General features: G+C 43.0%; 1 protein-coding gene across 1 annotated transcript; it reads left to right on the top strand.

Annotated features, from left to right (window-relative positions):
* The first annotated feature begins 391 nt into the window (after positions 1 to 391).
* znf652 (zinc finger protein 652) lies at positions 392 to 19010 on the top strand. Its single transcript, XM_038982186.1, has 6 exons — positions 392 to 709; positions 7998 to 9478; positions 9994 to 10141; positions 11613 to 11728; positions 16011 to 16155; positions 17444 to 19010. The coding sequence occupies exons 2-6, from the start codon at positions 8525 to 8527 to the stop codon at positions 18043 to 18045; spliced, it is 1965 nt and encodes a 654-aa protein (XP_038838114.1). The 5' UTR covers positions 392 to 709; positions 7998 to 8524; the 3' UTR covers positions 18046 to 19010.
* Positions 19011 to 24943: the final 5933 nt, after the last annotated feature.

The following is a 24943-nucleotide window of genomic DNA, read 5'->3' as shown; positions in this document are numbered from 1 at the left end:
ACACATTTCTGTACCTAGGTCAGAGGGGAAAGTTAGTAAATATACAGTTGCACATTGTTCCACATTTCATTTTAGAAGAGTGGTTACAGACGGGAACAACCGAGCAGTCTCAATCTACTGTGTTTGGTTAGTACAGACATCCATCCTTATAGGCTTCTATGTTCAGGAAATGGGCAATGAAAACATTTACAAAGTGAAATACTGTATCCAACATCCTTCAACATCTGGTCATTGCCATTTCGATGTACATTTCATGCAGTAGTTCGATTTTTCCAGTAACTGATTCCGTGTCTAATCCAGCTCTGGTTTTCTCATAATTTCCCGGCTAAAAATGGGGACAGACACGAGTGCGCGCATCGTGCGCAGTCTGGTTTGGATAGAAGACGAAAAAATTGTGGCGCGCCTACCCAACCCAGACAGCGGCCTGCCTGTCAGTGCCCGGGATGAGCGAGAGTCGGTAACGTTAGTGCGAGCGAGACCTTGGCTGGGCCACGTAGCGATGGATCTACAGTAGCACTGAGTCTACTGCTAATATATCAGTGTCATACATTCTAAAAATGCATTAGTAAACACATTTGCAATTGAGCATGCAATAGGATTATCAAACAGTGGTGAACTGCAACAGTAGCTGGCTCTTTTTGTGCGTCTGCAGCACTCCAGAATCCCTGCAACTCTGATTGCACGAAATGAGAGAGCGCTCTCACCGAAGGTAACATTTCTCTACAAGTTATTGTATATTTTTTAATGTATTTACAAACATGACATTTGTCTACAATGCAAGACAAATGAAGGATTTTCTTAGCGATTTTATTGTCTTGGTTATTATCAAGTTAGACTGCTGACAAACCGTCATTGAGTATGTAACGAGCTGTGTGCTATCTTGCTAGGTTTTTCATGGGGAAGAGCGAATTTAAAAGATTCTTGTAGCTATGATTGTTATACAATTTTATTAACAAATATTGACATGTTTAACCTTGATTTGTGTAAACGATGTATAAGAGCTGATGCTGCAATAGTATATACTGGTGTAAAATTTCGGTTTAGCCAATTTATATCTGGGAGGTTTTGGGTTAAAAAAAAGTGAAAGTCGTCTGATTAGCTAGGATTTGCTAGCTAACGTTAGCCGTGTGCCATGGTAATTCACATTTGCGCTAGCTATATTAGCTAGTATTTCTGGTGAAACGGACAGTGCATGGCGAGTTTGATTAGCTAGGTAGATACTAACAAGACAGAAACAATTTGAATGTATGTCGATTTCCAACCAATGTAAAATAAATGCATCTGTATTTATATAGCTACTGTAAACTGAATCTACCTTGTTAGTTGTTTGTAAGCTAATAAATTGGCTAGCCGAACGGCCTTCCGTCCGACGGTCTTGACCAACCAATGTTTCCTTTTTGTTTAACCCTTTGCACTTATTTTTAAAGTTGGTTGTTACCAACAAAACTGCATATAATCGTGTAACAGTTTTTAATATGCGTTGCTTTGGAGTTTGTAGGATTCAACTAATATAGCCATCCGTATTTTATCAATCTGTTAGTATTATGAAAATATATCGCGGGTTGGTAACGCGTTAGCGCCAAATTGACGTAGCTAGCAAGTTAACCTAGCTAGCCAGCTGGCGAAATAGCTAGCAAGGCCAGATTGATTACAAGCGAAGCAGAGTTAGCATTCGTGCTAGATAGTCTGTTATGTTTGAGAAGGGGGCAAAGGATTGCTTTGCAGTGTCAACCGTGATTTAGGCCGCTGCAGCCTTGCCAATTCTTGCGAAAGAAAATGTCAACTTTTTTCGGTTGTGCAGACGCTTTTACGAAGTGTATTTTGCCATGCACACGTTCGTTGTGTTGAATATAGCCTCATTTCTAAAACAACATTCAGACATTTTGCTTCCAGTTCCTTCATATCACATTGTCAGACCAAACTTCATAGATACATGTTTTTGTCAATAGTAGCTAAATGGCAATCTCTCACTAATCACTGTGACATGTATTTTAAGGGATTTCAGTATTAGTGTTCGTTATTAGTGTTTTAAGTTTGACAGACTTCTCATGTCAACTGAGACTCACCGTGGACCATCTCCTTAGCCTACATTGTTGCATTTCATCATCCGATCCTTTCCCCTCTTCCTTTCCTGTGTTGTCACAGAGAGGGCTGTGGTGGAAAAAGTACCTAATTCTCATACTTGAGTAAAAGTAAAAGATGCCTTAATAGAAAATGACTCAAGTGAAAGTCAACCAGTAAAATACTACTTGAGTAAAAGTATTTGGTTTGAAATATACTTAAGTATCAAACGTAAATGTAATTGCTAAAATATACTTCAAGTAAAGTGTATGTCATTTCACATTCCTTATATTAAGTGAACCAGGCAGTATTTTCTTGTTTATTTTAATTTACAGATAGCCAGGGGCACACTCCAACACTCAGACATCATTTACAAATGAAGCATGTGTTTAGTGAGTCCTCCAGATCAGAGGCAGTAGGGATGACAAGGGATGTTCTCTTGATAAGTGTGTGAATTTGATAATTTTCCTGTCCTGATAAGCATTCAAAATGTGACAAGTACTTTTGGGTATCCGGGAAAATGTGTGGAGTAAAAAGTATATAGTTTTCTTTAGGAATGTAGTGAAGTAAAAGTTGACAAAAATATAAATGGTAAAGGAAAGATACTGCAAAAAAACTACTTATTAAGTAGTACTTACAAGTATTTTTACCTAAGTACTTTACACCACTGAGGGAGGGAAAGAGCGAAAAAGAAACGTAGTCCATGCATTTGGATGGAGGATTATGACAGAGCAGAGGCCTGTGGAGGTTTAAAGCGTGATTGCCTACCACTGCTGCCCTTCTATCTATATCTCTAGAAAGCTTAGGCACAAATACCTACAGGGGCATGGGGCTCCCCTACTGTGCGCAACACAGTGAGCTGGTTAAGGTCTTATGAGTTTGGAGTCAGGAATGTGAACCCTCACACATTTGCCTCAAAGGGAAAGCTCATTAAAGTCCACAGACAGAGAGAGGGTGGAATTCAATGCTGCAGAATAATGCGTTGAAACAGTGGTGAATGAAATTAAACCTCTGGGAAGGATTCAGCTGACACACTTTGATGCATACCCTCGACATGTCACTATCTACATGAAGTTGCGACTCCCATCTGCACAGGATTTGAACCCATCTTGCAGACACTTTAGATGAGAAGGAGCAAAGTTCATATTTGAAAGCAGCCCAAACAGTTGTGCTGAGCGATCTTTTTTTCTTTTTTTTTTTACAACTAATTGACCAATGTCAGTTCAAATATTTGAATTCCATTTTGTTCTGTTTTTTTTCTGTGAGCTCAATGCAGACATTGCACAATTTCTCCAGAGATAAATCAGATCAGGCCGAACTGTGCGCTGTAGTATGGAGTTGTAGTTTCCAACAGGCCAATAGTCTACAAAGTTTAATGCAGAAAACGTGGTAAATGACTACAATGACCGTAATCCTTTGCTCACCTACTGTCCGGTCTATGTTTACTTTACTCTTGCTACATAAAAGAGACAGAATGCGAGATCAAGAGGGAAAGAGAGCAGTTGCTTTGAGGTACCTCTACCTGAAAATACATGATCTAAGTGATTGATAGTTGGTATTCAGCAGTCATAACAGTATACCATATTTACTTTGAAGAACTACTAAAATAGTGATTTTTGTCAGACTGCATAGGCAGCAGCTCTATAGATGAGATGACTTAAAATAAAATTAGTCATCAATTAAAACATGTAATATACACAACTGAAATATTTCATTAATGTGAATAAATTATGGTTAATAAATGATAAGCAGTAATGGGTAGTCACTACCACACTGCAACTTGTATTAATTGTTTTATTCTGTGTTACAGCATTCAACTCACATAATACAGTTGAAGTTGAAAGTTTACATACACCTTAGCCAAATACATTTAAACTCAGTTTTTCACATTTCCTGACATTTAATCCTGGTAAAAATTCCCTGTTTTAGGTCAGTTAGGATCACCACTTTTATTTTAAGAATGTGAAATGTCAGAATAATAGTAGAGAGAATGATTTCTTTCATCACATTCCCAGTGGGTCAGAAGTTGACATACACTCAATTAGTATTTGGTAGCATTGCCTTTAAATTGTTCAACTTGGGTCAAACGTTTCGGGTAGCCTTCCACAAGCTTTCCACAATAAGTTGGGTGAATTTTGGCCCATTCCTCCTGACAGAACTTGTGTAACTGAATCAGGTTTGTAGGGCTCCTTGCTCACACATGCTTATTCAGTTCTCCCCACAAATTTTCTATAATTTTCCTCCCTCATGATGCCATCTATTTTGTGAAGTGCACCAGTCCCACCTGCAGCAAAACACCCCAACAACATGATGCTGCCACCCCCGTGCTTCACGGTTGGGATGGTGCTCTTCGGCTTGCAAGCCTCCCCCTTTTACCTCCGAACATAACGATGGTCATTATGGCCAAACAGTTCTATTTTTGTTTCATCAGACCAGAGGACATTTCTCCAAAAAGTGCGATCTTTGTCCCCATGTGCAGTTGCAAACCGTAGTCTGGCTTTTTTATGGCGGTTTTGGAGCAGTGGTTTCTTCCTTGCTGAGCGGCCTTTCAGGTTATGTTGATATAGGACTCGTTTTACTGTGGATATAGATACTTTTGTACCTGTTTCCTCCAGCATCTTCACAAGGTCCTTTGCTGTTGTTCTGGGATTGATTTGCACTTTTCGCACCAAAGTACGTTCATCTCTAGGAGACAGAACGCGTCTTCTTTCTGGGCGGTATGACGGCTGCGTGGTCCCATGGTGTTTATACTTGCGTACTATTGTTTGTGCAGATGAACGTGGTACCTTCAGGTGTTTGGAAATTGCTCTCAAGGATGAACCAGACTTGTGGAGGACTACCTTTTTTCCCCTGATGTTTTAGCTGATTTCTTTTGATTTTTCCCATGATGTCAAGCAAAGAGGCACTGAGTTTGAAGGTAGACCTTGAAATACATCCACAGGTACACCTCCAACTGACTCAAATGATGTCAATTAGCCTATCAGAAGCTTCTAAAGCCATGACATAATTTTCTGGAATTTTCCAAGATGTTTAAAGGCACAGGCAACTTAGTGTATTCTGACCAACTGGAATTGTGATACAGTGAATGATAAGTGAAATAATCTGTCTGTAAACAATTGTTGGAAAAATGACTTGTGTCATGCACAAACTAGATGTCCTAACCAACTTGCCAAAACTATAGTTTGTTAACAAGAAGTTTGTGGAGTGGTTGAAAAACGAGTTTGAATGACTCCAACCTAAGTGTATGTAAACTTCCGACTTCAACTGTACATAGTGCATTTAATGTATAAAGAAATAATTGAAACGGATTATTTTTAATATTCAAGCTGAAACAGGACCAACCTCAAAAAGCATGAATCGCTCAGCACTACCAAACTGTGAAAAAGCGGAGTCATAAACGATCAACGTTACACTGAATTTAACCTCGAGATCTGACAAGGTAATCGTACAATTACCACTGATATTGTGAAGTCTGCTCTCTTCCTGCTCACCACATCAAAGGGCTGTGCTCTCTCATTGTGAGTGAAACTCTACTGTGACTCATCTAAGTAAGGATTTTACTAAATGCGAGTTGCATAACCTCAGCTGTCCTGTGTGTGGTTGTGGAATGTTTGCACATGCTCTCTTGCCCCCCCCCCCCCCCCCCCCCCCATCATCTCACTCTCTGTTTGATCATGTTAAAGACCGGAACAGCACTAAGGGTGTGCAAAGTTGTTATATGTTCTGGTCCAGTGATTTTATTTGCAAATCTTCACTGAGCAGAACGAACCCTCAGTCTTCGGTGTAAGGCACGTGTCAATCTCATTCCACGGAGGGCCAAGTGTCCGCGGGTTTTCACTTCACCCTTGTACTTTATTGAATTAAGGTCACTAATTAGTAAGGAACTCCCCACACCTGGTTATCTAGGTCTTAATTGAAAGGAAAACCAAAAACCTGCAGACACTCGGCCCTCCGAATGATTTTGAAACCCCTTGGTGTAAAGGTAGACCGACATCTGCCTGCACTACGCATCAGGAAAGCCGTGACGCTCACTCCACTCAGAGGGACCATCAAGGCACAGGCCTCTTGTCTTCTTGACCCTACTACATTCCTGTGCATAAGCAGCTGTTAAGAGAGTACAGGGCCTATTTGGATTGGTTCTGGCAGATATAACATCACATCTGCACACGGGGCAGGAGATGATCTGAGGGAGTTTAATGCTCCAGTAGGTGAGACGAGGTGCTCTATGGAGCACAGTCACTCCTCTTGTGGTTGTAATGCACCTAGAGCGGTCCATTTCTCAGAAAGGATCAGACTGTCAACATGCACAGGAAGAAAGGTTGTGGGTGGGTGTACATTGTTTTGCTTTTGTCTAAATGCCTAGGCATCTGTCCTCTTTTTTAAAAAGTATATCTATATATTTTTTTGTCAACACATAGCTGTAGGCATTTTGTTTGTGTGCTTGCATGTGTGTATTTGAGTCGCTCTGTTCCAGAATTGTACTTCTCGCAACTTGAGTGTAGTGGATAGAGGAGGTGGACCCAGAGAGTTTGGGGCTGTGTGTGGAGCTCGGCCTCAGACACAGTCCAGCTGCCTGGAATCTGTTATTAGAGGGCCTCTTTGGCTTGATCAGAATCGTGGAGGTGGGTTGTGACGGTTAACCTGTACTGGGCCGTTGAGCAGAGGATGTTTGTTTATGAGAGAGGATTTTTTTTTCTCTCTCTAGTGGCTCTCGAAGTCATTGCAAATCAAGAAACCAACCCCAGTGCTGAGTCAGCGTCCGTGCCTAAGGTCATTTGGGGTCAAACATCCATGTGGAAATAACAAAAAGCTTAAAGCTGTAGCTATGTCTGACTTAAATGTTTCAATACTAGTGTCACATCCTCGCACTGTGCCTCGAGGGTCACTGCCATGACGGTGTTATAGGGGCAGGCAGTAAACGACCCCTCAAAAGCCAAGTAACAAAAATATTGCAAAAGCTTTGTTCACATTTACAAACAGTATATTTTTTTGTTCTTTGATCACTTGCACACATGCGCTGTGCAGGCTCACTCAATCACTCACTCACACAGAAGCTGATGTACAGTTTCCTGTGGTTGAACTCATTTACAACTCCCATACTGTGGTTATTTTGTGCTCCGTAACTGCCACAATAGAGGGGAAGGGGGGGGGAATGACAATTTATAGGCGTTAAGGTACGAGTGCAAATCATACATGCATTGAAGTAGCACACCCCCTAATCAGAGTTCAAGAAGCCATTTGAAACACCTGGAAGAGCAGATTGCTTACTTTGTCAGTAAGTTTGTCGAAAGATAGGCCTACATGATTGCCAATATTCATTGCTCCGTCAAGAATCGTTATTGTAAAAGAATGTGTTCTCAATGACTTACCTGGTTAAAGGCAAAGTAAATAAAGCAGTATTGTATATTTCATACCAGCTTATGAATATTGTTATACATGTCAGTGTATTTATTGAACCTTTATTTAACTAGGCAAGACAGTGTGTTAAGTGTGACCGCTATTGAAATTTGAAAGCTGAGATTAAGGTATTGATTTGTGAAACTGGTGTTTTGAAAGCCGGGTTGAGATGGAAGATGGGTTTTCTGATTAAATGTGAGCGGATCATTTTTGGATGATATGATGGCATATATCAAGTCTGGTTAACAAGATGGTGAGATTTAATGAAAGATGATTTGACCTGAAAGCATAAATAGATTGTGAAGAGCAGGAGGACTGTGTTTGGGTTTAAGTCCTCTCTCACAGAGCTCTGATGCGTGTGGTTTGGATGTTCACACATGCCAGTGAAACGGTTGCGGTGAAGCATGGCTCAGTCTCCGTTCACAACGCCTTCACCAGGTTGTAGTTTCACATCAGACACACTCACTCTGAGGCTGCACCACACGCTTGTCACAGAATTGAGCCTAATCTCTCGTTCTCCATTTCTCTTGCTCTCACAGGCGGCAGATTGCAGATGGCTCCTGAAACGAGGCACAGAAGTTCTGACTGCAGCTCAAAGTCCGGCGTGAAGCTCACCCTCAAGACAGAAGCTTAAAGACGGAAGCCCTAACGGACAATATAACACTGACAGCCTCGAGTGAGAGACTAACCTGAGAGGCTTCATCTGCGGAGAGACCGAAACCTCATCGAGGTTGAAGAGCAGACACCCCAGCATCCAGAGAAGCTTTGAGATTCAAGCTCAACAGAGGCCTAAGCTGTAGCAGAATGCCACTCACGGTCTGTCCTCAGCCTTTGTCCTGTGGTGAGCATGGATCCCCTGTTTGAATCTGGGTGACGCTTTCTTCCCTTCACCCCTTCCTCCTTCCTGTCTCCTCAGTGGCGGGAGGGGTGGGGGATTGCTTCCGTTCCCCCTGCCCCTCCTTACAACATAGCGAGGTTACTCTCACAGTTTAAGAATACCAACACTGCTAACAAACCTCTGGCTGTGCTTCAACTAGCACTACTACAGTCTTCCCCTCCCACACACATGAAATCCTGCCAGAGCCTGAAGGGAGAGGTGTCCAGCCCAGGTGGGATGTCACAGGAGGGGCGCAGAACACAGCAGGTGGCCCAGTCCTACTACCACTCCCCCGCCCCAGACCTGGACCTAACGGGCAAGCTGTACAAGCGGGAGGGCGGGGGCAAGCCTTACTCTGTGCTAGTGGACAACAAGATGGCAGCCAAGACCCCCATGGGTGACCAGACTCCCAGTCAGCTGTCCCCGCAGCATGTTACCTCCCCCCAGCAGCAGTACTACAGAGAGGGGACAGTAGGGCAGGAGGGGGGCGCGCAGGGGGCCCAGGCAGGCAATGGGGGCACCTCCGAGGACTCAGAGGAAGAGGAGGAGTCATTCAATCGGGAGCAGATCATCGTGGAGGTCAACCTGAACAATCAGACACTTAACGTATCAAAGGGGGACAAGTCCGTCCCCCAAACTGATGCCTCAGAGAGACACTGCAGCGAGGAGGAGGAGGAAGAAGATGAGGAAGATGTGGAAGAAGATGAAGTTGAAGAGGAAGAAGAGGAGGAAGAAATAGAGAGCCGTAGAACGAGAGCCAAGAGGGCCCGGCGTGGGTTGGCCCCCGCTACCAGCCAGTCCCGGAGGAAGACCCAGTTCACCGCTCTGAGCACCACCGGCATGACCACCAGGGGCCGACGGAAGAAGACCACCCAGCCGCCCAAGAGGACACGCCGGACTGCCAGGGAGGGCAAGGGGACCCCCTCAGCTGGCTCTGCCACGGGGGATAAAGCGGATGGGGAGGAGCGGGAGACGCTGGCGTGTGAGAAGTGCCCCCGCGTCTTCAACACCCGCTGGTACCTGGAGAAGCACATGAATGTCACACACAGACGCATGCAAATCTGTGACAAGTGTGGCAAGAAGTTTGTCCTGGAGAGTGAGCTGGCCTTACACCAGCAGACTGACTGTGAAAAGAACATCCAGGTAAGGAGAGCTGGTGCGTGTCACAAATGGCCCGCTATTCCCTATACAGTGTACCACTTTTGACCAGAGACATATAGAGCCCTGGTCAAAAGTAGTGCACTATGCAGGGAATAGCGGGCCATTTGGGACGCAGGCCTGGTCTCTGGTTTTTAATTAACTGTACAAGGTGTTTTTGACCTGAGCAATCAAAACGACTCCATTGATTAGGTACATTGGCTACAGTTACGTACCAGGTACAGTGAAACGAAAATCTGTCTGTCATCAAGGCCAGATTTTTGGGGTTTGAAGGATGTAAGAAACGTTTTGTCCAGCAGAGGGAATCGGAGCGTTAGGAACCAGCCTAGACAGATACTGTTACAGCAGTGTGGGAAATACCACCTGCAGCTTCAGACACTGTGATTGTCTCAATTGCTTGCTCCTGTTCTTAGGTTGTCAGGGTAATCAATGGCACAAAACAACAGCAATCATCACCTGTGACTGAATGTGTTCTCTGTGTGTGGTGTTCTGCTGCTCAGTGCGTCTCCTGCAACAAGTCTTTCAAGAAGCTGTGGTCGCTGCACGAGCACATCAAGATTGTGCACGGCTACGCAGAGAAGAAGTTTGCCTGTGAGATCTGTGACAAGAAGTTCTACACAATGGCTCATGTCCGCAAGCACATGGTTGGTAGGTGGACTCCAGTTTGTCTGTTCCTGCTCTTCCTGGTAACTCCCACATGTCCCTAATAGGATATACATTGCCTTGCAAAAGTATCATCCGCATTGGATTTCTTCACATTTTGTTACAAAGTAGGATTAAAATTGATTTAATTTAAATTTGACAACAACCTACACAAAATACTCTGTCAAAGTAGAAGAACATTTGTAATATAAAAAAAAGATTAATTTAAGTTAAATTAAATAACAAAAATATAGTTGTTGCATAAGTATTCAGCTCCCTGAGTCGATACATGTTAACACCTTTGGCAGTGATTACAGCTGTGAGTTTTCTTGGGTAAGTCTATAAGAGCTTTACACACCTTTTATTGTGCAATATTAGCCCATTATTCTTTTCATAATTCTTCAAGCTCTGTCAAGATGTTGCAGATCATGGCCAGGCAGTCATTTCTGAAGTCTTGCCATAGATTCTCAAGCATATTTAAGTCAAAACATTCACTTGGCCACTCAGGAACATTCACTTTCTTCTTGGTAAGCAACCAGGGTACATTTGCCCTTGTGTTGTAGGTTATTGTCTCGCTGAAAGGTGAATTCCTCTCCCAGTGTCTGGTGTAAAGCAGACTTAATCAGGTTTTCCTCTAGGATTTTGCCTGTGCTTAGCTCTATCCCGCTTCGTGTTGGATTTGCCCCGAACATAAGGCTTTGCACTTAGGCCAAAAGGTGTATTCATTTACAGTATTACTTCAGTGCCTTGTTGCATACAAGATGCATGTTTTGGAGTATTTGTATTCTGTACATTTGTACTCTTTTCACTCTGTCATTTAAGTCTTTATTGTGGAGTCACTACAATGTCGTTGATCCGTCCTCAGTTTTCTCCCATCAGGCTTTAGAAAAGCTCCCTGGTCTTTGTAGTTCAATCTGTGCTTGAAATTCAATACTTGACTGAGGGATGATACATATGTGGTATGAGGAAGGGTTAGTCACTCAATCATGTTAACCCCTATTATTTCACACAGAGTGAGTCCATGTAACTTATGTGATTTGTTAAGAGACATTTTACTCCTGAACTCATTTAGGCTTGCCTAAACAAAGGGGCTGAATACTTAGGCAACGATTATATTTTAGTTATCTATATGGAATCCTTCTTCCACTTTGATATTGAGTAGTTTGTTGGCCCAAAAAAAGAAATTTAAATCAATTTTAATCCCACTTCGTATCATTAAAATGTGAAGAAATCCAAGGGGTATGAATACTTTTGCAAGGCTCTGTACATCTGTATCAATTGGAACTAACTCGCCCTCTTTTGCCTTTCTTGCTCTCTTTCATGGAGCAACATTCAGATCTCTCTTTTATCGAGAGCGAGAAAATGAATACTCTTCACTTTTGAGCACGACGAATCACTGTTTTAACGCCCCCAATATCTATCCCCTGTCCCTCTCTGGTTGGCGCCCACCTTTTAACCTGTTCCTTTCTCTCTGCAGCTCACACTAAGGACATGCCGTTCACCTGTGAGACCTGTGGCAAGTCGTTCAAGCGCAGCATGTCCCTGAAGGTTCACTCACTGCAGCACTCTGGGGAGAAGCCCTTCCGCTGTGAGGTGAGCTGTTTAGACTTGCAGTCACACTGTTCCTCCCACACTCAAACACAGACTGAAACAGAAGATTTATTTAACTTTGTAGGGTATTGGAAGAGATGGACACACACACACACACTGTCAAAAAAAAAATATATCCAAAACTGAGGCTTGAAAGCAAAATAAAGATGTTTCAATAAACATCATTGTGCCCTTAAATCATAGTGCATAAATGAAAGGTGAAAACAAAACACAAACGTTTCGGCCTCAGGCCATCATCAGTTGGAATTGTCGGCAGGCACGTCTGGCTTTGTTTCAAGGATAATTGCATATGTCACATGATCAAGCAAGAAAACGCATCAGAACATTAGTACAATAGAATGCCTGATCTAGATTATATACGAAAGGGAACAGAGAAATATCATCAAATATTGCTTTTACATACAGTGGGGAGAACAAGTATTTGATACACTGCCGATTTTGCAGGTTTTCCTACTTACAAAGCATGTAGAGGTCTGTAATTTTTATCATAGGTACACTTCAACTGTGAGAGATGGAATCTAAAACAAAAATCCAGAAAATCACATTGAGTAATTAATTTACATTTTATTGCATTTCTTCAGAATATGTAACACAGGATTGTAATAGAGTAGGGCGCTAGAGAGACCACTAGATGGGGATATGGGACACCAATAAGTGGCAATATACCAGTTACAGAAACCCTTCAATAACAATTCTTCATTCATGCATGATGGGTGGAGAGTTTTTAAATAGAACATCCACCTGCTTTCGGTCTGGAGAAGACTAAGTTCAATATTTCATGAATATTCGTTTTATAAGGAAAGTGTTTTGTCAGAGTATGAATAGTGTCCATTTTTAATGTATTTGATTAGAATCCTTAAATATTGACTTCTAGCTGGTAAGGTTTGAATGGCTAACTCAGACAAACTGGGCAGGATTCAGACAACTATGGGTTGTTTGAACAGAGGAATACGGCCTGCTGTACTGTGACTGCTCCAAAATGGTGATTACTATTGAACCAAGGCACACTTGACTACATATAAACTATCCCTAAATGTTTATGGTCACACAGTTGGAGCAGCGGCTAGCTGGTGTAAGCAACCAGGTCTAGATGCAGCATGTCCATGTCAAACATTAGCAGACCATGAATACACATGGTGTACAGAATAACTGGAATCAAAATACAGACGGGTGAAGTTGGATTTTTGAACTGTTTACTTTTTAAAGACCCAGTGTAGTCAACTATTTTCCTGTGTTTTGTGTCATATTGTTGTATAACAGCTGATAAAACTAACACTGTAAAAGTGTGAAAACAAGTGTTAATTCCTGATTTGTTTTTTTTCAACCAGTATGGTTTTTTTCGACCGTTTAATCAGCAGAGCTCTATACTGCAAATCAGGTTTGAGCAGTTAGAGAGGTAACTTTGGTCTACCGGTTATCCTGAGTTCAACTCGGGATAACCGGTACGAGGCTCACCTTTTAGCAAGGTACATTTCTATGGCAAGGAATCTTTCATAACTACCTGCCCTGGGGCAAGTAACTCTATTTATACTGAATGAAGTGTCTGAGCTGTAAATTGAGGACCAATAAATTCAGATTTATTCCCTCTCGCATAGATTGCATCATCATCCCCTTTATTTGAGGAAGACGACTGAATATTAAATTGTAATGTTAAAATACCTATCCCATTACACATTTAGTAATGACAGAAACTTGAAACTTCACACTCAGTAAAACTTTTCTATGACTTAATACGATTATTTTATCGATAGGAGTGGGAGGTGCTTATGTATTGAAAAGCACAGCAAAGCTGGCATTAACGATAAGTAATAAAATAAAAACAGCACTTCTAAAAGCCTGTTTCGGACCATAGCCTGCTATATTTGCAGTACAACTTTTCTTTCAATTAGATTTGGGCGCAAATGAAAATGTGGTACCGACTCGCCCATGGATTGATGTTTCAGCATGGTCTCAGTGAAGAGTTTGGCGTTCTACTAGCCATGTGTGACATGTACACGCAGTTATAAACCTGCTAGAGTTAGGGGCAGGCGGACGAGCAATGTCCACCATCGTAGTATGAATTAAGCCTGAGAAGCTAACTGAAGCTGGCTAGCCTTTGAAAACACTGAGTAGATCTAGCTTCCTTTGTAGTATACCCCTCCGGTTTTGCATGGGTGGAGTTTTGGTTCGCCTGGTGACATCACTAGTTGGTATAAGTTAATAGACCAATAACAGAGTTCCAACATTCGCTATTTAAGTGAAGATGCGGATATATTGGCACGGGTGTCGAGGGCCAGCAAACCGTGCCAATATATCCTCCAAACACCGGCTTCGAGGGCATTATCACTTTTATGCAACGGGTTACCAACATATTCAAATAATTATTGACATATTTTCAAACTTTTTTTTGGTGATTTAATTAATTTCATCCTTCTGCAAGATGTAGACCCGACACACATCAAGGGTTGCTACCCAAGCCGGCTGGTCGGTCGTTCGTTCTATTGGTTTGGTTGCCAGAGACGTTCAGTCTTTTTGTTCTGTATCTCTGGACGCAACCCAGTCATTCGTTTTAAATGTTCCATTGCCATACTGGCTGGTGACGTTCCTATCCCTTGCTTGTGTTAGCAGTTGATGTTATTTTCAATAACACAGACCCCAAAGCAAATCAGGTGGAGAAAAATTTGTTTTTTTCTCCACAGAACATTTTAAAACCCCTAGCCCGGGTTGACCTATTAGAATTCCTTGCAGTAAAATTGGGCCAGTGGCCAAATAACAAGTATCCTATTTCAGGCTCAATGTATAGACGATTCAGACTAATGAGATCTTGCCACACGTAGCTGTGAGTCAGGACTGAAATCCCTACACAGATTCTAACCAGATGTTGAACTGAAAAACAAGTATTTCCATTGATCGTTAATTCCCTATTGATCTCTAGTCCTCTGCGTTGTGTATTATCTTAAAATATTCGTACACTTGCTAGCTAGAAAACTATGGCTAACATAGTCACGTCAAATAGTGCAGCCAGAATAACAACAGTAGCTGCATTTGTTTTAAGCTGTTTTCCAGTGACATTTATTGAGGCAAGAAGCTATTGAGGCAAGAATTCGCCTAGCTTAGAAAATGTGCTCTCTCGTCAGGACACTGTTGTTCAGAGGAGCTAGTAAACAACACCGCTAACACAATCACTTCAAACTGAAGCGGGAAAGACTGCAAACTAGCTGCACTTCGTTTCGTTTGACCTTTTTCTTAATTGACGTTTTGTTGTATATATCCATAAAAATGATTCCTGATTTCGACTGGCAGAGAAACGCTGCCTGTCTGTCTTGTCCCGACACGTTCATTACAATGCGACACCTGGTGATCGAATTTGAATATTGAAACAATGTTGCAAATGTCAGAGAGACAGACAGCAAGGTTTATGCAAATCTCCGTTGTTGAAAAATAAATGTTAGTCTAAAAGAAATTAGATAATGTCTAGATGCGTTTTTATAGTGGAGATCAAGTTTATAAACTTGAATGGCTGGGCTGATGAGACGGTGGATTGCGCATTCAAATGGAACAGAGTAAATAAGCATTTTAACATAATAGATGTAGCCTGTGGTTACCCGTTGTATAACGTTCAGACCCACCCGTTGTATAACGTTAGCTAACTGTCAGAGAAGGTAGTGTGCGGCAGACATGCATGCGTGCCTGTTTCGGGTCTGAACTGCCCCTACAAATAATCAAGTGGCCATGTAGTCATTCAACAAGGGCAAACCGAGCCCGTGTTGAACTCTCCTCAGGTGTTCGTCTGCATACCCAGCATTCTGGTTTATAGGACATTCTGTAGGAAGCAGGTACCACCTCCCCCTGGGGGGGCCTCTGTGTGGCCAACCACATAAAGGGAGGAGGGTTGTCTGGGAACATGTGGTTGGTTGGATGGGTGGGGCTCCATGTGGTTAAATAAAGCAACTCCACTAACATGTTGTTAAAGAGTGCAGCTGACTAAGTACTGCGTGGTGGGCTCCTTCTTCCACTGCATCTGTTAGGTATATATTATGGATGTTTATGTATGTATTATGTGTATTATTATAGTGTTATTATACAGTAGCCCTTATGAATTTCCATTCCAGGGATGATTGTGTATGTGCCATGTCGTCTACATGGCTGCGTCTCAAATGGCAGCCTATTTCCATATATAGTGCACTACTACCCCCTATGGCCCCTGGTCAAAAGTAGTGCACTTACGAGGGAATAGGTTGCCCTTTGGGACACCCTAACTGTCTCTCCCTCTGTCTCTCTATAGAACTGTGCTGAGCGGTTCCAGTATAAGTACCAGCTGCGCTCCCACATGAGCATCCACATCGGACACAAGCAGTTCATGTGTCAGTGGTGTGGCAAGGACTTCAACATGAAGCAGTACTTTGACGAGCACATGAAAACACACACAGGTGAGACACAGTGAACACACACCAGTTTACACACTCACTGAGGAATTTGTGTGACACAAACGTGCAATTACAAAGCTCACCCTCCAAGGACTTATTCCTATAAAAGCCTTTGAACTTTGTCATGTCATCAAAATGTTTGAAACCAAATATTCAGACGCTGGTCTTCCAATAACGTTAGAAGCCAGGCCTCTTCATTCTTCAACATTCGGAAGTTCTCCCTGACCAAAGCCACCCCATTTACTGGAGAGTCTGCATGGCCTTCAGTCTTGATCCCTAGTCAGCCAGTGAGACTCTGTAGATGCTCTATAAAAGGAAAGAAACGGGGCGTCCCAAGTCGAGCAGTACCAAGACCTCACCCAGTCTACATAATGAGAGGGTGGCAAAGCGTCAGTGGTGCCTCTCCTCCATGTCTACTTATAATGACTACCCTGACACATTCTATATTACATCTTACATTTTCTCCCCTGCCACTTTTCTCCTTTCCAAAGCAGAACATCGGGACCAGGCCTGTTCTTTTTCAGTCTTTTTAATTTAATTTCTCCCTCCCTAGTGTGGGTGGATTCCCTGCACTCCCTGGTGGTTATTCTTGTAAGGTGTAATTATTTGACCGTCTCTCCCGGCCGCCGCTGACCAATTTGGCCTCCTGTGGTCAGACACACCCAGTGATGCCTTGTAATACACAGTCTTCTCCTTCTTCGTCCTTTTTTCCTTCTTCTTCCCCCCAAGGTTTATGCTTTCCTCTGGAACTTACCTACTACACAGAAGTTGCAGAACATTAACAAAAAGGCTCCGGTATAATTTCTCACAATTAAATGATTCACTGTCATACTGTAAATGGTTTACCGGAGCCTCTCAGAAAACATGCAGCTCAGATTAAAGCCGAGAGATGCTTTGAGTATGCTGTGAATGAGTGTACGGGGGTGGTAACGGGCACATTGAATGAAAGGTTAATGAGAGCAGCTCTCGAATGGACAGCCGTTGTTCATTTTCTCATCTCCTCTCATCCCAAAGTGTGAACTGGCATCGCTGCCTGCTGAGTGGGTGGTTAGACAGCAATGACCCCTCATGCTCTCCTACAGGGACATTGTCTGATTGTAAAGTTCACTTCTTCATGAAGTTCAGAGGGGTTTAATCAGCTCAGGACAAAAAGTGTTGCCAGGTGGTATATTATTCTTCTCATGCATGAAGTTCGGTGACGTGTGAAAGTTAAACTAATTAAGGAGAGTCAGGGACTAAGTCACCCATCTCCTCGCTCTCTCTCCTTTCTCTCTGTCCATGTCCCCTGCAGGAGAGAAGCCATTCATCTGTGAGATCTGTGGGAAGAGCTTCACCAGCCGGCCCAACATGAAGCGCCACCGCCGCACCCACACAGGAGAGAAGCCGTACCCCTGCGAGTTGTGCAGCCAGCGCTTCCGCTTCTCCAACATGCTCAAGGCCCACAAGGAGAAGTGCTTCCGGGTCACCAGCCCTGTGACTCTGCAGGCCAGCAGCCTCCCCTTGCCTCTCCACCTCTCTGCCCCCTCCTCCTCTGGCCCCGGCCCGGGCCTCGCTCCCTCAGCTGCCACCACCTCCGCCCCTCTGGGCCTCAGCCCGGCAGGAGGGGCTCTTCCCCCACGCGCCCCCGTGGGACACGCCTCCTTCTCCCACCTGCACATGACCCCCTCTCACCATCTCCCTCACCACCACACGTCGCAACAGCAGCAGCACCACCCCGGCACGCCCCTGCAAGCACCCCCTCTCCCCCACCACCACCTGCCTGTGCCCCCCGTCTCCCCTCCCCCCGCGCTCTTCAAGAGCGAGCCCCTCACCCACTGTGGGCAGGAGGACAGCAGCTACCTGCGTTACATGGCACCGCAGGACAAGGGGCCTGGGGCCCCCCAGCATCACTGAACCCTATGTGGGCCCTGGGCTCCAGGCCTGCCTGCCTGCCACACCTCGATTACCCCCACCCCAACTGTACCTGGCCCCTGGTGTAGAGCGGCCCCTCGAAGACTGATATGAACAAGACACCCAGAGCTCAGTACACACCAGTGTGTGAGGGATACAGACAGGTACACTTTCAGTCTACACTTTAGATAAGTGAGTGACCCACTTAGCTAGAGACCCAAGTCAACTAACACAGATTTTACAACCTCTTTGCTCATATCTTTTCTTGTGAAAATATTCTTAGAAAATCCTGTATTCTTAGACAACCTGCCTCCCATGGTAGAAGGCTGTGTGTGTACCGGTATGTGAGTTATCCTTTGTTTGTGTCCATTTTGTCCTGCACTGACGGTTGCTAATGTCATTATTCTGTTAGTGGTTCCTTATCCAGGTAGCGGATCAGAACAGATCCATTTCATCAACTTAGTCCTTCATGTCGACTGACTTAAACAACAGTTGCACAGTTCTGGGGGAGTTGTAAGTCCTAAGGCTGACCCGTAGGACCATGGGGTCACCAAGGTCTTATTGAATGTTTACCATCCTGGTGCCAACTGGGTCTCCCACTGTCTCCTGAGGCATTCCACACTGGCTCTACCAGCAGTAGGCCAGGAATCACTGCCACAGGTCACAGTGGGGAGGTTAGAAAATGGCTGTTAGTGCTACTACTAGTCTGTTGCGACAGAGATTCTGGTTAATTGGTGCTTTCCATTGCAGTACTACACACTTGTATACACAGGCTAGGTCTCGTAACATCTGGAGTGTAATGTAACAGTGTGGGATTGGTTGCGTTGTTGTGATGCAGTTCTGGGATTTGTCTTCTTGACTGACATACAGCCTTCGAGCTGACAAGTTCAAATGTTCCCAACAGAACAAACCTGATGATCCTGAAAGTGCCGCCATGTACGTATACACACGCACGCACGCACGCACGCACGCACGCACGCACGCACGCACGCACTTCAAAAAGCAGTATGTCATCACTGGTCTTACTTCACACAAAATGCTTGTCAAGGGATTCTGCCGTGTTTTTTTTTTTTTTTTGTCTTCTGTCATCAAAACAGTTAAATACTGCCACTGTGACGGGTCCTCACATACGACCCAACCTGGACCTCGCGTGTCTTTTCTGTCTCTCGCTTTCTTTCTCCGTCTCTCGCTCCTCTGTCTCTCTCCCGCTGCTGCTGCCGAGATGATGATGATGATGATGATGATGATGATGATGATACGGGTCACCCTGTAAAAGGCCATTAAAACACATTCAGAAGTTCTGACTTTCAGCACAACTCATAACTGAAAAATATGTATTTTTCCCAACCAGCCTATATTCCACAGCTTGGTGTGGAGCATGACACTTGTTTGTAATGTAACAGTTTGTTCTCTTAGTTTTACATATTCTGTATAAGGTTACACAAACATTGAGGCCCTATCGCACACGTTGGCAAATAATGATGAATCAAAACACGTTGAATGTTGCCTTAGATGGAGGGATATCGGCTAACGGTTTAGCAATCAAATGTGTTATTTTCGAGTAATATTTAATTGACAAATGCTACATTCGGTTTCAGACTGAATAATTGTTCTCATCTCACTCTGAACATACTGTTGAGTGGTAGTCATAGGAAAGGTTGGAGGATATGTCTAACATGCGTTTCAATTTCTGGTGTAGATACATTTACTCAAGTTGTACATTTACTCAAAGAAATCACATTTGTATATGTAACCTTTTTTGTGTGTATGAATGTTCCCGCTGTCCCATTGTATGATATTCTGACAGTCCGGTTGTTGTTAGTATTGATGAATGACAGAGAGAGATTCTGTCTTGTCGGATTGTTGACCCTTCACCCTGTCTGGGACTGTTCTCAGATGAGACTGAGTGTTGAGGAGCAACATTTAAGGTGTGGGTTTGTCTCAGTAATGGCAAAATGGTACCCCTCTGGTGCTGTTGTAACAAGCTGCTTTTACATAGTCTCTTTTACTCTCTCCCTCTATGCACACCCTGCTGAAGCCATGCCATCTCTTGAAGGGGGTTCTGGGGGTGATTTGCACACAAGAATATGTCTGATATGTTTCTGTGGATTAACACAATAGGTATAGCATAGTAGTGGATCAGGTTACTGTGTTTGCATATTGGGAGAAACGGAAGAGGAACAATAGCAGGCCATGAGCAAGGCCCATTGAATTTGGTTTAACAGTGGACGGAGATACCCACCCTCTAGAGAGCTACAACCATTCTGCCGTTACTGTGGGTCTGTTAGTTGGGCCTCTGTATCAGCTTAACCATGAGTTACTTACTGTTTTTCACAGTATTTCACTGTTTTTTTTTTTTACGTTAGTTTTGAAAAGCTTATTCATTTGTGTGTATCCTCTGCACTTTACTGCTGCGTGAGTGAGGCGCAGTGAAGGGAGGGACTGACGATGCATTGTGGGAGTGAGTGATATGTCGGGTGCATGGAGGGAGGTGATTGGTTTGGTGAGTGGCTGTTTGGGCAAGGAAAAAGAGGAGAATCAATCTGGAGGTGTATAGTGTGTAAGGGACCATGGCATAAGGAAATGTTTTGTTTTGTTCATACATTTGTTTATTGTTTCCTGTAAGGAAATAGACTGACTCTAATATGGACTCCCAAAGAGTGATCGAGTAGTGTTGTGCCTCCTGCTTTGGTGATTTTACACTAGCCCCTCCCTGCTTCATCTGATCTGAAATACATTTGAGGTGTTTGTCTGCCTCATCCAGTTTCCTCTTTGTTGTGTAACTTTTTCTCTTCCGATTTACTGTATGATTCTCCTCCTTTCATATTTGTTATATAGAATGCACTTTTGACTAAAATCCTGGCTAGTTAAGAAAAATAGCAATGTATATTCTTTAAAGATGTTTAAAAGAAATAATCAATATACTTTTTCCCCTCGTGTATTTTTAACCACTTAATGTAGCATTGCATATTTTATTATTGTGAGTATCTGGTACAAAATTGTGCGGCTTTATACTGTCCTGGGTTGTTTTTGGGGGGAAGGGGGTTTGTATGTTTGTTTTTGGAGATTGAGGAGAAGTTGAAATGTTGGGCCTTTTTTTAATAATGTACATTTAACAGACTATCTGCTAACTTTCAGAAGTAAAAAAACGAGTAGCCATAATTATCACATATTTGTGTGCTGTCGTGTGTTCTTCTCTGTCAGATCCTATGTGGTATTGGTAGTTTTCAAATGCACATGAAGCTATCTTTGCATTAACGCTATCCTGTTCTCACAGCTTATGGAATAACATTTCACAGTCTCAGCTAGGGCTGCACAATTATTCAAATTATTATCGAAATTGCAATATTGACTTGTGCAATATGCATATCGCAAGAGGTTGCAATTTATTCTTAAATGCCATGAATGTAATGTTCAAACGTACTAAGGGTCCCCTGGGAAACTGGCCGACACTGGTTCCTACCCTGTCACAACAACTTCTACTGTACCTTGTTTGTTCTTTAGTTGTCATGCCAAACTACACCAAGCATAGAATCAGGAAGGCTATTTTTATCTCTATGCTTACAACAGTTCAGCAAAGTGTTTTGATCTAAATTGCAAGTTAAATCATAATCGCCATATTTGGTCAATATCGTGCACTCCTAGTCTCAGCCCAACATCACATTGTCTGTTGCAACGGTGACCACGTGTCTTGTGTACAGACAGGTCGTAACTGAGGAAATGCATCATGTTCACTAAGAATGTGACAAAAATACTTTTTTCAACTGAAATCTAAATTTCAGTCTAAATTCAGACCCCCCCCCCCATTGAATGGATAGTTTGACCAGCCATTTTGAGTCACAGGCTGATAATATACATTTTTAAAAAGCTGTACAATCAGTCCTGGACTAAACAAATCTGTCACCAAGGCAGAAAGCTGTGGTTGAAGTTGTGCACCATGTTGAGAACCAGAAGTTGGTTTCCCGCCAAGCTTTTATGAAACAGGGCTGTTTTCCAGAGTTAATCCCAGGTGGCTGTAATATTCATTACTACATTGATTTAATCAACAGGGTTTGTGTTCTGATTGCTTAGTCATGTTCTTTGATACAGGCTCCAGACGTCTACAGCTCTGATTCTGGTCATTCCTGTTACACAGGGTTTTGCAACTCGCTGACCTCTTTCTTTCACTCCTTTTGCAAGCTGGCTCATTCTGTACATTTTGTTCTCTTTTTCAATTTTTTTCTGATTTGTTCCATCTCTGTGGTTGCAGTCAGTTTTGTGTTTTGTCTGGTGATGTTTTAGGGTCATTTGACAAGCTCAACTCTTGAGTGGATGTGATTCTATCAACAGAAAGAAGCTGATACTGATCAAACGGCTGCAATCACTGCATTACCAAACAGAGGCTTTCCTTTATCTCTCACCAATTGAGCTGTGTGGCAATTCCTTGTCTGTGGCAACAGTGTGTATTTATGACCTGGGTCTGTGGTAAGTCTGTAGTAATCCCTGTGTCTTTGGCGACAGTGCTAGAGCACTGTATTCCCTTTTTAGCCGTGTGTGCCAATCCAAATAGGTCAAGTCTTCTACACCCCTGACCTTTTTAGATGACCTGACTCAACTCCATTGTTACCTGGCCTCACAGCTTTAGAAGTCTTAATAGCACAATGTCTGGGGGGGTTTTCCTCAAGGAACCGTTCTAGAGATGAATAAATGAAAGGCTTGCACAAACACAGCTTGACGTTTTTCCAAAAAATGTGCTTTCATTTTAAGCACCAAAAGACCACTGCTAATGAGCCTTGTAAGCACTGCACGAACACTTAGAGCAGTCCCTGTGCATAACTAGACAATATTATGCACCCGTTTTTAATTAATAGAACTGGGTTTGCCAGGCAGGAAGGAAGGAAGCGGGAGTGGTTGACATGGAGGACGCCACATAAATCATTTGACAACACTTTATCGTGATTGTATCCAAGATCTTTTAAGTAGCTCTCAATGGGAACAGTAAGTATTCTAACAGCAGTGTGTTGGGCTGCAATGTTTGTGTGTGTGTGTGTGTGTGTGTGTGTGTGTGTATTCATGAGAGTTTGAAATGTCTCTGCCTTCAGGAAAGAGAAGTGAAGATCATAAAGTGCATGTTCCAAATAGGTGGGTCCACGCCACATCAACCACCCATTAGTCCCTAGACTCTGTCTTGTCTGTTTTTGGCGTCATAAGTGTTTGTCTGTGTGTTCAAGTGCTTGCAGATGTTTACTCTTAATCCTATAGAGACCCTGTAGCCAGAGCAAACTATTAGAGCAAGACCTAACAAAGTTTATTTTCAAAACTTGATGTGAGAAGTCAATTACTGATACTGAAATTTCGCATCACAGTTCGTTGTTGACATCACAGGGTTAGAGAGGATGTGAGTCAGTGTTTGTGTTCTATGCAGATGAGAAAGAGACGGCGCGCCCAGCTAGCTCATTTGGTTCCTTGGAAGTTGTGGAAATTTGTGTTTTTTGGTATCCCAATTGGTTCTGGGAACAAAGCCGTATGTTTCCTAAACAGTAAAACTGAATAAGTAGTAAATAAGTAATAAATATAAACATTTAGCCTGTTCTGGGAGCATACATTTTTAGGTTGCAGGGAGGTTCTGGATGGTTTCATAAACACTGAGAATGGAAATTATAGGTTACTTAATAACTTCCTTACACCTTGACCAAACCGTCTTCGTCCGTGTGTGCGCCATTGTGCGCATGTTGATTTTAACTATCCCTACCTAACGCGTTCATGACACGCAGGTTAAAATACCAATTAATTTGACAGGTCAAAACACAAATGAAACATTCAAAGGACATTTAGATAGCTTGGTATTGCTAGCTAATTTGTCCTGGGAGAAGAAATGCATATGGTCCTTTTTTTTTAGCTGGATCTTTGTAGAATTGTTGCCCATTTTGAGTCATCTAAAATCATGTGTTCTCTACTCTGACAATCAATCCACTGATAAAATGGGAAACCTAGTTAGATTTTTTTGTGAGATTTCTCTTCATTCAGCTTTCTTTTTCTTCTGTGGATTTTATATGGTGTTTGGTAACCAACTTTAAGGTGCGTTACCTCCAATTGGACTGGAGTCTGGACCTCCATCTTTCAATCACCCACGTGGGTTAGTATGCTCTTTAAAAACCCATGAGTAGATGGGAGAGGTGGCGTGTCTAAAATGGAGCCAAGTTCTATTTTAGCGCCTGGCTACACAGACCCATGTGAGCAGTTGGGATGAAATGATTGAATAACACGTATATGTTCATTTTTTTTTGCACGCAACACGGCTGGTTTAGTCACCATCTTAAAAGTTTCAATGAATCTTTCAATAAGACTAAACACTGCTAGCTTGTTTTAGGTCAACTTTTTATTTTACTCCAAGCACAGATAGGACACATGGAAAGTAATTTCCTTAGGCTTTAATCATGCAAACACATTTTTATTTATTATGACACGGTGTCTGTGAGATTTGAAGCTCTGTTCTCTATCCATGGAATTAGTCCACTGGGCCACCAGGTTCGAGCTAGCGTTTTTTTTTTTTTACATATACAAGGCAACATTCCCAGAAAGTTGTGGGAAGGTATGCAAAATAACCATAGGACAAACACGCTCTCATCAAGCGCTAAGAAACATGGTTCTCAGTTATGTGCTTGCTGGGAGTGGCAGGGGAACGTGTGAGTGACTGACTCACCACAGCACTGCTGCTGTTTGTGAGTATGTGAGTGGGTGGTCAGGTTCATTCTCTTGCACTGTGAGTGGGAGTGGGCCGGGTGAATACACAGCACCAGATATGTCTGCACTCCCATCTGGGTTCAGAAATAGTCACTTCCCAACTGCTAGGCATTATTGGCTCTTGTGGCAGCGAGGCAGGAGGAAGGGAGGCTGTCTGAGAGGAGATAAAGACATGAGG

This window comes from Salvelinus namaycush, chromosome 3 (genome assembly GCF_016432855.1).
Source record: "Salvelinus namaycush isolate Seneca chromosome 3, SaNama_1.0, whole genome shotgun sequence".
Classification (NCBI taxonomy): Eukaryota; Metazoa; Chordata; class Actinopteri; order Salmoniformes; family Salmonidae; genus Salvelinus; species Salvelinus namaycush.
The sequence above is the reverse complement of the archived record's forward strand: the minus strand, read 5'-3'. Positions and strand labels throughout refer to the sequence as shown.